The following is a 15,196-nucleotide window of genomic DNA, read 5'->3' as shown; positions in this document are numbered from 1 at the left end:
TTTTTCTTGCATCTTCTTGCAGATGATGGCAGTTAAAAATAGCATCAATATCTATAAGTTTCAGTGTAAGTATCAAGACAGTATTTTCAAGTGAAACATCTTTAAACCCATCACAGCTTTTAATTTCCACAGGAAATAACAGCTCAGAGTTTTGGTTTTTCCCCCCACCGAAAAGTCTAAATATTTAAATTACCATATTTTTAATGTACTGACATGTTGATGGTCAGATGTTCTTTGATGCTCAAAGATAGATTGGCAGAAATGAGAGCAGCATAGGGGCTTACAAAAACGTGGTATTTATGTTTGGCAGCAATTACTTTGTGAAAAATACAAGGTGACTCTTTTTACACTCCTTCTTTCTTCTTTTTTATATTTTTCTCCTCCAACTTTGGCATGAATCAAAAGAGCTAAAAACTAATTTAACATGACAAATGCTTTCATCACTCCCTTAACCTCTGAAGTGAACACTCTGACAAAGACAATATGCATGGTATGTGCTTTCCTTTTGACACTTTATAAATTACTTTCTTGTAACTGGGTTTTACCACCAGCCCAATATCTTCAGGATGTCCTAATTTGAATGTCTGATTCCACATTCTTCATATGTCACCCCTGGATAATAGGAATAACTCCTGGGCTCTGTGAAATGGCACAAGTCTCAGAGAGGACTGTGGGACTATTTTATTTCCATCCTGCAATCTGGAATTTGCCAAAAGCTTGTGAAATACTAGCAATTAATACTCTGCATTTTGTCCACATCTGGCCATTGAGGAACCAGGGAGAAGTGACAAACCTGGCTTTAAAGGTGCAGCCAGCCCTGCGTGTGCTATGTAATGGAAAAGTTAATTGAAGTCACTTTTTTCCTATTCTCTCCTATTAAAAATAGTGCAACAATCAGCCATAGAAACATCTTAAAGTGCTTTTTCATACACACCATCTGCACCTTTTTTCTCTGTCTAGTCCTTTAATAGAAGACCAAAATTCACCTGATTTATTTTCAACCTGGTGACTTTGATCTGTGTTACAGTTTCTGCAGGAACTCTGCCAGTGTTAAAGAATTCAGACATAGGGCAGTTTGTCTAAGAGGGAAAATATCTGCACATGGAACCAAGCCTATTCTGTACAAACAGGTGCCCTGTCACACTGCACCAGTGCAGACCTGCAGAATTTTTTCCCAGACATCAGTCAGGGTAGTTTGCAGAAGAAGATTTAGAAAATTTCAGGTAACAGTGGTACTGACTGTCCTATAAAGGAAGAGTCTATCTAAATAGCCAGACTTTGATGACATATTATGATATAAACCATCAATCTATATGTATCTTAAAAAAGAAAATAAAGCCCCAAATTACCTTCTAACAAGGCATATTGCCATTATTTTGACAAATGTTTAACTTAAAAATCTCAGTAGTATCTTTATTTAACATCAATTATGTAGTGTGGCAAAAAGTTCCAAAGGTTATTTATGCACTATGAATTTATTTTTAAAGTGTTAAACATACTGCCTTTTCATTTCATTAATTGTATTTTTAGTTGTGTGGTGGAGGAAAGGCAATAGGAATGCCTAATAATTCTTAAAATATTTTTTTCTTTTCTATCAGTTATAAATTTTTTTTGCTTCTCTCTTTAAATCACCCTCATTATAATTCTTTTCATCAGCCATAATCTTTTGTAGCTCAAAATCCCATGTTTAAACCTGTAAACATAATTTTTTCAATGATCCACCCATATCAATTCTCCCATCTCTTTTATGATAGGACAATTAATTTAGAAATCCTGAAGAGTATAAGAACTTCAAAGTACTCTTTCAATATAATTTACCTTATACTTGCCATCACTGTCTTTTGCATTTGTCTTGATGCAAGAGACAAAAGTCCTGACCAGCACTTATACAATCACGTTTACACAGCCCCCACACACTGACAAACCTAAGGAGCAGAACAATTTGCTGCAAATTTTGATGACTTTTTCCACAACTCTTACTTTTAGTTAATGTAACCCAGTGATGGAACCTCTGCTATGGTAGAGAGCAAGAAATTTTCTTTGTGGACATGTAAGGCAGAAATACAATAGCAGCACCTTCAAAGCCTTTCCTTTTTTCAAACTGGGAGATGATTTAGCACCTTAAGTCACACTGTTGGAGGACAGCAAGGGTTAGTTTATAGATGATGGTCTTACTCCTGCTCTTTGTCATGTGCAATGAATTGTATGATTTTTTGCTGAGAGTGAAGGAATTAATTTAATAAATGGCCTACCAAAAGAATTTCACTTTTACCTTTTTTTTTTTTCTCATGCATCTAAGGCTACATCACTGCTTTTTTGTTTTTTCTTTTCTCTCTCTTCCATCACTCTAAATTATGATCATGGTGGATCTATCAAGTTTATTCATAAGATTAATTTCAGCTATTTTCTGGTTTTGACATATACTTATTCTTTCCTGTGTATGGCACAAAGCTTGTCAGGTAACTTCTCATTATTTAAACCTTGAGCTAACACTCTCTCCTAAACCCTGCCTTGTTGTGTTCACTACCAACTCTATTGTGCACATCATTCTTTCAGCTGGAAAGAAGACCTCAAAAACTTCTGTCAAAATGGATCAGTTGTGTCGTTACTTGAAATGATAGATCATTCATCAATTATTAAGAGTCAATATATTGCCTTACATTCCCTCTTGCCTTAAAAATGAAAGTGTAAAAAGCAATAACCACATTGCAAAGCTTTGCTTAAGATTACAGTAACCTAAATACCAAGGAAAAACCACATTTCATAATCCATCACTTCAAAGTTATGCACATGATTAAAATGTTCAACTTGCAGTATATCATTTCCCATGTGCATAATCACTCTAACAGGGAGCTGCTGTATGATAACTGTCAACTTCAATGAATTATGTGCTTTCCAATCTTTTCATTTATACACCAAACTAAGCTTGTTATTCTTCTGAGGCTTTCTACAGGGGAAATACAGAAAGATGGTTAGATCTGTAGTACTCAGTGTGCTGGGATGTAGGTCTGGACTAAACAGACAGCAGGAAGAGGCAGCCAGTTCTCTCCTACTACTGTATAAATTAATCATATATGGAGGCTCATTAGTATGAAAAATGGGGTTTTCTTAAAAAATTGTGTCTATCCTGAAGAGTCAGGTTATATAGGATCAAAAAAGAAAAGAAAGAAAGAGAGACAATTCAGCACATCTTTATAGATCTTTTGTGTGCTATATGTGAGAATAGTTTCAGAGAGGAAATAAATCCCACAAAGAATAGGTCTGGAAAGTATTAACAGAAAATATTGTCAAGCTACCATAATTTTGCCATTTACTCAGAGAGCCTAAAGAGTGTGCAGCACTTCACTGTCATGAGCATATTGTTAAAGGCACTTTAAAAGCTACAAAATACACTGGTAGTTTGTGCAGACACCTAAAAAAGCCTCTACAACAACAGGGAATTAGAGCATACGAGGGGAGGGGGAGGAAGTCAGAAATTAATGAAATTAATTAAATTAAAGACAAAATCTCAGCAGCATGTTAAAAACATCTCAAAAAACCACAGAAAGGATTAGAACAATGTATGGTCACTATTGAACAAAGTGTGGTCCATATGAATCATGGGAAAGAAACACAACATTCAGAGTTTCTATATTTTTCCTTACAAAATGCTAAGGATGAGTGGAATATGGAAAATAACTGCATGTAAAACTGAGCCATTTAATGATTCAAATATAACACCACCAGGATTTAGGCACAGAGACCAATATAGACTGAGAACTAGTAATCAAAATAATTTTTTTTTTTAATCTAAAGGCAGAATGTGATGGTAATATTTGAATTCAAATGCCACTAGCTTCTGTTACTTATGTGAATTTACCACCTATCACATTTTTTTTCTAAATACTTTTTAAACATATGGCACTACATCAAAAAGTCATTAAATCCCTCTGTTTGGACCATTTATGAGATGTGCATATCTGACACCTAAAGTTAACACTGCACGTTAAGAATCCTGAATCAATTTCTTGCTTCCACTGCTCTTACAGCAGTGAACGTGACTTGAACATTTTATTTTTCCTCATTAATCAGTATAAGGAATAATAATATTCTTTGCTCACTATGAATACATATTTTTGAAACCCATTGACCATCCTTTCATCTGCTGAACTTTCATTTTGTGACACAGCCATGTGATTTGAGAGAGGAAACAGAGCCTTACCTATGAAATATGCTAGCAAGATGGCAAGCAGGACTGCAGCAGCAATTGCAGATAAAGCAGCACATTTCCAGCTACAGTACTTGGAGGGTTTTTTCAGCTTGAATGCATTCCTGGAGAATGTATTTCTAGGTAACAGTCTGGGAGGTGGAGTATAAACCGTTCCTGAGGTCAGCGGGTAACCAGGGGAAGAACTACTGAACAGAGGAGTAGTTCCAGAAGATGTCTTAAACAAGAAATGCCTGAAAAACATAAAATGGAACAGAGTTGAAAATGGCAAGTCCTGTAGTTAAGACAGAACATCTCCTACTCCTATACCATCCCAGCTGCCACAGCCTGGTAAATTCAGCCAAAAAGAATTTTGTAGGAAGAAATAGAGAAATGAAAATTCTCCTTTTTTTTGCTACCAGATCTTAACAACTGGCACAAAAATACAGTGTCAGGATATCTTTCTTAATATCTTCTGTAATTTGATGCAATACTAGCTAAAACACCAGCATGACCAATGAAGTGTCTGGGAGTTCCCTCTGGAATCCACCACTCAAAAAATGTCCCGAGAAAACCACACTCTGAGTCTCATTTACACTCTTGGACTTGGAAAAAGCTCCCAGCAAAACCACTAAGAACATACTGAGCAAAACCCACGGTCCTGTAGGAAAAGATCTTGCCAGAATTAGAATTAACCATGATTTTGTGGTTTAACAGTACAGAGGTTTGGTTTGAACAGCTAAGGCAATTACCAACAGCACATGACTCAGCAGATAAAACCAGGATTTCAGCTGCCCATGCATTGGTTAGGAAGAAAATAATACAACACACTCAAATGAATCTCAGAAAATGCTGTCAACACTTTCCAGACACAGGAAATGGTGAAAGTGAACTGGAAGACTGGTTTCTTTAGATTAACTTCTCACAGTCAGGAAGAACTGACTGCAAACATGTTCCCAGTAAACAGTAAAGAGAGAAGCACAGAATAAAGGCTGTGGTCTTACAGAAAGTCACTTGGTTTAAGGCAGAGAGCTCTGAAGACTTGCTCCACAGCCTCTCCCTTCACAGCTCTGAAAAACAAGTGCTCCTTGGAATCCAATGGAATGAAGACACTCAGTAATCTCCAGAATCAAAATCACAGCCTAAAATAACCCAGGTCTTACTTCCAATGTAAAATATGTTTAACATTTTTATTCAGATACAATCCAGTATGTCACTCTCAAACCACCTGTTAGAGCTTTAAAATCCATGTCACTCACTGACAACAACAATTTGGAAGTTGGAGGCTGAAATGTGTTTCCCAAGTATGTTTTCCAGCCCACCATCATGAATGTGCCTACTGTCAAGCATAGATTAGTGCATACCTATTCTACAAAATACCAAAAGTGATTTTAAAGGCATTTTTTGAAGCATTTGTTTTGGAATAAAGTCCAGAGCATAAGAGATTGCACAGAAATTGCATAAAGGTAAAACACAGTAAAAGGAAGGCTGGCTAGGCTCCCCAGATTTCTGATTAAGCATTTCCATTTGAAGACAACTTCTGAAAATATGTATTTGTTGTTTTTTTTAAATTAATAAATCAGTTATAAACTCTATTATAAAAATGGAAAATCACTTGGAAATTGCCTTTGTTATTGATTTTTATACTTCAAGTGGCCTTGTACATCTCTTTTAACAGTGACCAAAATCTAGTTCTAGAAAACAGACAGAAACAGTGGCAGTATCCACTGTCATAACTTTTTCTTCGAGCTCTGGAGGCTTCAGATAGGCAATCACACTCAAACAGATTAATTCTAACCAGTTACTTCATAGAAACTTTGGGGGTTTTTAACAAATAAAGCCACCCTTCTTTTTTCTTTATCAGTGAGGGACATTAGAGGTTAGAATTCTTGTCTGCACATGATAGGTGATCTATGAAAAAAGCAATAAAGGTAAATGCTAAAATACTTCCCCTTAAAATTACCAGCCTTTTAAATTATGAAAAACATCTTTCAGCTAAAAGAAAGTGAGAAATAATGAAAGTTTGATGTCTTCAATCCTTGATTTTAAATGTATCTTTACTTTGCAGCAGTTCAATTAAAGGAACTGATGGGATACCGATGTTATGGGGCTGGTTGTGTCACACCACATCTGTTGACTCTTCTGCTCCTTCTGTCTGGGTAGGACCCGATTCATTTGTCAGCAGAAGCAGGATTGGTCCCTTCTAGCTGCTCTCCAGGGCTGGGAGCACAAGAGCACTTCCATTTATTGATCTAGGGGCTGAAATGACAGCATGAGGGCCAAGGGAAAGCCAGGAGGAAGAAGACCCAGTGAGACAGGGGCAGGCAGGAAAGTTCTTCTCTCACCCAGGCTAATTCTGCCTCAGCCCAGGACCCTTCTCCTCCTGAATCCTCATGGCAGGAAAGACCCTCAGGTTTGGACAGCAGGCCTAAAACAGACAGTTCTTACCCTTTCCCTGCCCAAAAGCAGATCTTTCAGAACCAAACTCGAAATTACAGTCCTTGGAACTGTCTTTATCTGAAATGTCTTTAAACCCAGGAATTTTATGTCCTCTTTAGCTGAGAAGGCAGCTACAGCACCAACAGAAATTTTAATATAAAGCATTGTTAAAGTAAACTCAGATATATAATGAAACTCTGCTCCCATTAAAATTGAATTAATGAATATCCAGATATGCTTTAATAGAACATGTCAATCATATCCTGTTGCATGTGAGAAGACAAAAAAAGTAGAACAAAAAAGCAGCTCCACTGTGATCCACTTTGAGATACATAAAGTATATAAAGAAAACCAAAACACTTATCCATGCAAACAGGATCTCTATGATATTGTTAAAACTAATCAGGACTTGGTAGAAGCAAAAAAGGCTGACTGAAAAGGAGAAGATGTCATTCTCAAAGCAAAAAAGAAAGAATGTCATTGGATAATTTTTGCCACATTTTGTCCTACCCAGGCATTTCAAAAGCTGGAAGTTCATTGTCTCAGTATGAGGAGCCCTGACAAAGTGGCAGCTATCAGACATCACACCACCTGAAAGTATACAAGTTCTGCCTTCAAAAGTTAAAAAAGACATTTCATCAAAGGTGTTTCCCCCGAGACACTTTGGAAAACTGGCACTGCATTCCAAAGCTGGGGGCCAGGTTAGCAGATATACCTTAAATCACAGCAAAGCACACCAGAAAGACTGGGAACATAATGGACAAAACACTTGGACCCCAGAGTTTTAAATCTAGATTCAGCTACTAATGGAAATAAATTGACTTGTCTCAACTCTATCCCTAAACCCAATGATCTATAGCCATATTTTTATGTGAGATTTGACATGCTCTGGTACAACCAATTGTCTGTGGGCTGAAGCTGCACAGAGAGAACATGAGCATTTATCAACATTAATTACAGCCTCACAGTGGTAAGGCTGGGAGCATTTTACAATGCCTGCTTATGAAAAGAAATGATCTGATTTGTACCAGTTCACTTAATTTCAAATACACTCCATATAAGAATTAAAAAATTGTATTCTCTGTCCTACCTGTTCACCTATCAAACAAATTAAGAAAAACACATTTTCTACCCCACAATTAAGCATTAGCAATTTGAAGTAGACTAGAACTAATTTTCTATTTTGAAAACATGGGAGTAAATTTTCTAAGTCTCAGCCCAGACTCCTTAATTTCTGTGGATCAATAAGACAATTCCACACTGAAAAAAAAAAATCACAGAATATGGTTGCCAGCCTAGGATGATTCTGTTATTTCAGTGACCTTGAAAAGCTGTGGAAGGAGCTTGGGTGCTGCCCTCTCCCAGGCTCTGGCTGCAGGACTCGGGATGCACCAGAGTTCAGGATGCACCAGGATTCAGGATTCACCAGGACTCAGGATGCACCAGGATCCAGGATTCACCAGGGTTCAGGGTGCACCAGGATTCAGGATTCACCAGGACTCAGGGTTCACCAGGATTCAGGATTCACCAGGATTCAGGATGCACCAGGACTCAGGGTTCACCAGGGTTCAGGATTTACCAGGATTCAGGATGCACCAGGGTTCAGGATGCACCAGGATTCAGGATTCACCAGGGTCCAGGATGCACCAGGATTCAGGGTTCACCAGGATTCAGGGTTCACCAGGATTCAGGGTTCACCAGGGTTCAGGATGCACCAGGATTAAGGATGCACCAGGATTAAGGATGCACCAGGATTCAGGATTCTCCCCCTGTTCTCAGCCCTGCTGCTGGGTGGGGTCACACCTGGGCACCCCAAAGGTGACCTCTGGGAAAGCTGAGCTTGCCAGGGCACATTTGGACACTGTTCTGTGCACTAATGGCAAATGGAAAAAACTGTATTTTGCTTTCTTCATTAATTCAGTGCTCTCCCTAGCATGTGCTTTCCCACAGGTCAAAAGGACCTCTGGTGTTCAGGGAATAGTGGTCTGACAGAGACTGTATTAACTTTCATATTCTTTCAGAGAACAATCAGCTTTCCCCCCCTCTCCTTTCTGGACAGATTGTCATGGCAGCACACTGCAAGAATGAGTGGAGGAAAAAAAAATTGGTTCTGCAATGAAAAACTGTAATAGAAAGGAAGAAAAAGACATTTTCTAACATAAATTGCTTTTTTCCCTCCTCATACTGTCCTAAACTTATTCTCTATGAAAAAGAAGAAAAAGGCATACAGAGAACTGTAATGCTTAAATTGTCTTTTTTATATTTTACAGGGTTTTTAATAGTAATTAATAAATAGAAAATCTACATGCCAAGAGAACAGTAACAGCTCAATTTAGTTGTTCTAGGACTTAAAAATATCTTCCAGCTGTGATAAAATCACATCTGTCTATAATTTTATTGGACATTTATTCTCAGCAGAAAACAATGGAATATAGAACATAATATTCTGGCTTTCACAGTGATTAAAAAAAAAAACCTAAAACAAACTTCTGCAGTTTTCAAAGTCTTCCAAAAAAGTAGCCATGAGTCATTTTATGTCAGTGGAAGCCTCAAAGTGGCTGCCAAATTCAGACAGTGAAGTTTTATGGAAGATTTCTTACTTCCAAACAAAAAGAAACCAAGCCTAAAGAGAACTGCCAGCTGTTCTTATGCCTGTTATGAAAAAATAAACTCTGAGTGGTAGACTAATGCAAGCTTTGGTTACCTGTGTCCCAGTCTTTCCCCAAATCAGATTTATTTGTATGTTCTCTCAGGTTCTTGCAGAAAACATGGGACCATCAGCCATGCTTCCACAGCTGAGAGCTGATGCACAGAAGTTTCTACCCTCTGGAGTGCCTAGAACTCTAAAGGCAGCAATAAAGCCTAGCAAGTGTTATTTATTTGTGTTTAAATTGTATAGTTACAAAAAATTGTCTCAATCACATCAGATTCACAGACTAAACTCAGCAAAACAGATTTTTCAGTGGAAAGCTATTTCAAATACACATGTATATAAACCCACTGGCCATCTTACACACCCCACACCCAAATAAATGCCTGTGGAAACAGAGGACAGACAGAGGGCAGTCCTCACAGCACTGTTTCAGTGATTTTCAGCCTGCTGCAGAGGCTGATGCAGGAGCTAAGGCCACTCTGCTAGGCATGGGAGCAGCAATTCAGGATGAACACCTCAGTACCAGTGCCACACTTGTACCCACGGTCACTCCTGATCCTTGCAGCAGCCCCAGCAGCCAGAGCAGCTGCAGCTGCTCAGCTCTGGAAAGGATGCTGATTCCTTGAGGCTGGCTTCTTCCCATCCCCAGGCAGTGTTCTAAGAGCTGCAGAGTGCAGAGCAGATCACAGAGGCTGCTGCGAGCTCCAGGCTGGGCTCTCACTGCTGTGCCACCCCTAACAGAGACACAGCTGGACATGTGAAGCACATTCCTGAACCCTGCCTGACAGCCAGGCAGGGTGGTGTACAGAAAGGCAGTGCCAGCCTTTGGGCACCTTGATCTGGCATATTATGAAACAAAACCAAGCAGGCATCGCTCACAAAGCCACGAAGGCAAAACCCCTGCACTGTGTGACAGTGGCAGCCATGGCTCTGTGCTGGACACCACAGGACACCTGCTCTTCAGCTGCAGGCTGAGATCCTCCTGGATATGCTTTTATAACCTTCTCTCTCCCAAATCCCACCATGAGCTGGCCCCTGGAGCATTCTCTGGAGGCTCTCACCATGTGCTCCTGGCTCTGGCTTGTCCCCACTGCCCTGTCCCAGGCTGAGCAGAGCTGTGACACTGCAGAGCTGTGAGAGAGGCTGGAGAGAGGTGAGGTGGAAAATATAGAGAGATATATCTATATGAAATATATAGACTGCTGAACTGGGGATCATAAGCAGCGTGAGAGTTTGAGATAGAGAACACCAGCTTGGAAGGACATAAAATCTAGAAGGGGAAAAGGCACATGGCAGCTCAGCAGCTCCAGGGAGCTCCAGGGGTCACCCATCACCTTCCTGTCTGGTGGCTCTGTAGTGTAAAAGCTCCCAGGTACTCTGCAAGAGTGTGAGTCCACTCACTCAGCCTGTCTGCCTGAATCCTACTCAGCTTTTGTGGGCATTAGCCAGTCAATGTAAATGTAAAGGGCCAGCTTTGCCTTTTACATTTATGAATCTCCTTCTTGCACTATTGTTTATTCTCCAGGAACAGAGCAATCAAACTGCTGGTTAATGACTAGTAAAGAGTAACAGGCACAGCTACAGACACAAACACAAAAAATCAGGGTCTTTGCAGATGCATGTACATGAAAATACTTTCATGCAGGATCAGTCAGCAGATCCAGGAACATTCAGGAGCTCTGAATTGGCTCAGCTACAGGAACTTTCTCTTCTTAAGCAGACCTTGTGTCTTTTTTTGCCGTGGGGCTCTGAGTAGTTGTTGCATTGTGCCAAGTGATGAAATGGAATAATGCCTCCATTTGTTATTGCAGTGGTGAGGATTATGATAACAGTGTTTTGCATATCAATAGGTCCATGCAGTTTTAACTTTCTACATCAATTAATGAACATAATTTCAAAACACTTCTATTTTAAAAGGCATACATGTAAGCTCTGCACTATCTCTTAATTCAACTACTCACTTAACAAGAAAAAAAGAAAAAATACTAACAGTGCTTTTTCAAGTCTGTAAGCCACAGAACAGAATAACAGAACTCAGAGAAATTTATCAGTCAACAAGTAAACTTAAATAAAGAGGAACCAAATTACATAATTCTAGACTTTTTTTCATGAAGACCCTAAACATGCCTGTCTCTTCCAGTGCAGTCACGCTGCCTGTTCACTCTGCACAGCTCAGAAGTTAAAAATGCAAGCGACAAGATCATGAAAACATGCAATTATCTGCAATCAGTAAAAACTTCTTTGAGCTTATGTGTACATGAGTGGGAGTACATCTAGATCGATTTTCTGTATCATCATTATGTATCCTGCTTTTGTAGTGTTTCCCTTCCCCCTTTTCTCTCTCCTGTTCATGACTATATTTGTTATGAAAATGATACTTCAGTAGCCTGCTAAAAATGACCTTTCTACAGTGCTTTGGAATCCTCCAAGTACATGGCCCAAATGTGTTCAAAGCCCTTGGGGAGACTTTTGACTGTGCTTTTTTGAATCTTTAAAATGCTTTTGATTTTTAAACATGTCCAGAATCTATCTATGCAGATTCCAATTATTTGGAAAGTTCCCACAACATTTCTGCAACCTTCACATGCAGGAACTAGAGAATGAAGGAGTCAGTTCGTGCCCCAGCCTTCAGTCTCAGAGGAAGAACCTGCTCTAGCATATGAACCTGTAGCTGCAAGTAAATGGCAAGAGAAAGTCACAAAAGACAAAGTAAACTTAGAGTGAGGACTCTAATTTTCTCTCACTAGTTCCAAGTAGTTGTTTGTTATGCCAAATATATCCTAGGAAATCGCATTAACAAAAGGAAAGGAAATTTTGTTTCACTGTTCTGTTCCAGAACATTTTGCATCACGTACAAAGATATCAAAATATTGAGACATCATTGAAAATAGGCAGACAATTGCAGAGAGCAGTTGTAGCTTGGAACTTCAACACATTCAGAAACTTCAAGTTTACATATTCAGTTCAGAAGTTCTGCAGCTGATCTTAACACCCCAACATGGTACAAAACATGAATGTGGTATTAACAGCATTTCAGATATTTAATTTATTTCTTAAAAAAATTAATATGGCTTTCCCCCACTGTTAAAACCCTCTCCTCATGTGCCCTGTTCTTGGCTTTTTTGCCTTGACTGCCGTAGCTCAGTGCACTGTGTCCATTCCTGCACTGGAATGAACTGGAGCACTAGGTGCAGATGTTTTCCAGCTGTGGTACCCCACGATTTTGGGTTCAAGCACTGCATGGTGCACACTGGGATACAGCTCACCTTGCTGCTCCATCCTTTCTGCTCTCATTGCTGTCCTCAGGCTCACCCAGAGTGACTGTGCTGGAATCAGACTGGCAAAGTAACAAATGCAGCTTGAGCCCCAGGAAAAGGTAAATATTTTGAAGAGTTCTTTTAAGGTTCATAGGAATTCTTTTCAGGTTTAATTTTCAGATTTCTCAATCTTTAAGCTGAACTTTGCATGAATGACCTCAGATTTGGACCACTGGTCTTATACTACAGCCCACAAGATCTAAAGAAACCAATTTCATATTCACCAGAAGGGTGGCCATCATCTTTTCTCCTAAAACACAGAAGAAACATTAGGATGTTACAGTCTTAAAGCCTAGCACCACATCCTTGTGACCAAGCAAAGAGAAATTATAGACATAGCTACAAAATTATCTTTGCAACTGAAAGATTTGGACTGAAAATATTTCAAATTATGAAACTAATTATGAGAACTGAAGAATAAGAGTAATTTCTATTTAATTCCACCCTTTTTTCTCCTGAATTAAGTATTATTAGTTATAATGGTAACAATTAATTTTACATTAATATAAAGTACTGAAAGAGCCATTAGTAAACCAGGCAATCTCAGTGAATCATCCATCCATGGAACCTCCTCTGTTCTCCCTCACGAGTCATCCCAGTGTCCATGTGGGGTTCTCATCCCAGGGCATTCCTGCTGTGCAAGGAGCCATGGGAACATCCCCTGCAAAGCCGTTCCCTTCTCCCTGTGCCCCCAAAGCTTTAAAGCAGAGCACTGCCCCTCTGGCTGTCAGGAAGGAATGAGACCCAGCCTGGGATGTCCAAAGTCAGAATTTTCATCACAGCTCCCCTTGGAAAGCAATGATTAAAGCAGCAATAAAGGAACACCTCTCAAATGGAGAAGGTAGAAACCAGCACTTTGTTAGGAGGAGGAGGAGATGCTTTGAAACAGACTGCAAGAGGACAATAAAAGTTAAAGAGCATTAAACAGCAGCTCTGAGCCTAAAGGTAAAGCAGCTAAATACTGTAGAAATGAACCATAAAAATAGCACCATAAAAATGCTACAGCCATGCATTACTGTGTCCTTACTTAGAGATATTTCAACCCTTCCATTACAGACCCTTATTTCAAAGAAAACAGTGATTATGTAGCCAGCCCGGGAGCCTGGTGCAGCCATAAAGCAGGGAAGGGAAGCACAGCCCCTGTTTGTTTACCTGAACCAGGAACAGCCACACTAAAATCAAGCACACATCACTGGGAGTGTTGTGGGTCAGGTTAGCCAGGGCTTTGAGGAGCTTGATCTAGTGGAAGCTGTCCTTGCCCATCATGATCCTTAAGTTTTTTCCAGCTCAAACCATTCTACAACTCTAAATAAGTACAATAGGAACCCTGCATAGGCATGTTGCAAACTCATAACTCCACTAGAAGCAATGAGCTGCAGCAATACAGATAAACCTAATTATGTAACAAATACAGCACCACAAAGGATGCACAAAGATTTGGGCACAGTTTCCTGAAAAGGCCACATGAAAACATGTGCAGGCAGTAAAAGCTTCCTTTACATCACAAAGAAAATAAACCAAATGTGATTAACAACCTCCAATCAATATCAAAACAAGAGACAGAGACAGGATATATTTGGAAAATGCGATGTCTCCAAACAGTCTGAATTTAGCCCAAACTGCCTAAGACAGCAAAGGAACAAAGGGAAGGTTAAAATATTCTTACCAGGAAAAAAAAAAAAAAAAGAAGCAACATGCAGACGTGTGTTGTATTATTCAATGGTTTCAGCACTTGGTACTGTTAGATAAAGAGACATCTGGAATCTAAATTGTGATCTGAGTTTTGTAGTGCTGACACAAAGCATTCCCTTCAGACAGCTCAGGTGCCACCTTTTGTTTCAGAATCAGTAATGTGACCACTTGCAAATCATTTTCAGTTGAGAGCAGAATCTACTGAAGGTAACTGAAAGATGAAAACTAAGAGTTATGAAACCCTCTCTTGATAAAGCAGGTGCTGTCAGTGCTGGCTTTGCCTCCTGAGCGCTCCTCTACTGAGATTAATAAACAGATAACAAGATAAAAAATTAGAGTAGTGCACTGTGGAGAGGCAGCATGAGAGGGGTCAATGTTTTGCAACAAGCTAAAGCTTTAAAATCAAGGCTTAAGTTACCAAAAATATACCTTTTTTTTTTTTTTTTTTTTTTTTTTTTTTTTTTTTTGTGTCTATTGGTGTGAATGTAGATGAAACACCAGTTTTTAAGGGAAAGAATTACAGGCTAATTCTGGAAGTCTCAATGATTTCACAAGCATCAGTTTCAGTCCTTTTTGAGTTAATATTCTTGTGATGAAACTTGTCATCAAGCCCTGTCAGGTGTGTAATTTCAGAAAAGAACTAGAATCGATCCTCTGGAATAGTTTTGGAACACAGCAATTCTGCCAGGACACTTTCTAATAGCTTAATGCTTGCCTGTGACAAACCTGTCTTCCAAAAACTCCAATTAACTGTCGGGCATCCTGCAACCTCCAAAAATAACAGTATTCACAAAGTAACCTTTTGTCATGTGCACATACACTCCCAGAGGCTGCAGGATAAGAAAAAAGAGAAGGACCAAAGTCAGTAAAGGCATTCACAGCCACCTCTGGCTGGGAATAGGTACAAAT

The 15,196-nt window shown here is 39.3% G+C and overlaps 1 protein-coding gene across 1 annotated transcript in view; it reads right to left on the bottom strand.

Moving 5' to 3' along the window:
• Positions 1 to 15,196, bottom strand: part of TENM2 (teneurin transmembrane protein 2) — a 616,146-nt gene that overhangs the window by 157,931 nt on the left and 443,019 nt on the right. Inside the window, exon 8 of the mRNA XM_021528631.3 lies at positions 4,202 to 4,440. Within this exon, the coding sequence (XP_021384306.1) occupies positions 4,202 to 4,440 (239 nt within the window). The remainder of the gene's footprint in view (positions 1 to 4,201; positions 4,441 to 15,196) is intronic.

This window comes from Lonchura striata, chromosome 15 (genome assembly GCF_046129695.1).
Source record: "Lonchura striata isolate bLonStr1 chromosome 15, bLonStr1.mat, whole genome shotgun sequence".
In the NCBI taxonomy this organism is placed as follows: Eukaryota; Metazoa; Chordata; class Aves; order Passeriformes; family Estrildidae; genus Lonchura; species Lonchura striata.
Note: the sequence above shows the minus strand (reverse complement) of the source record. Positions and strands in the feature narration are given on the sequence as shown.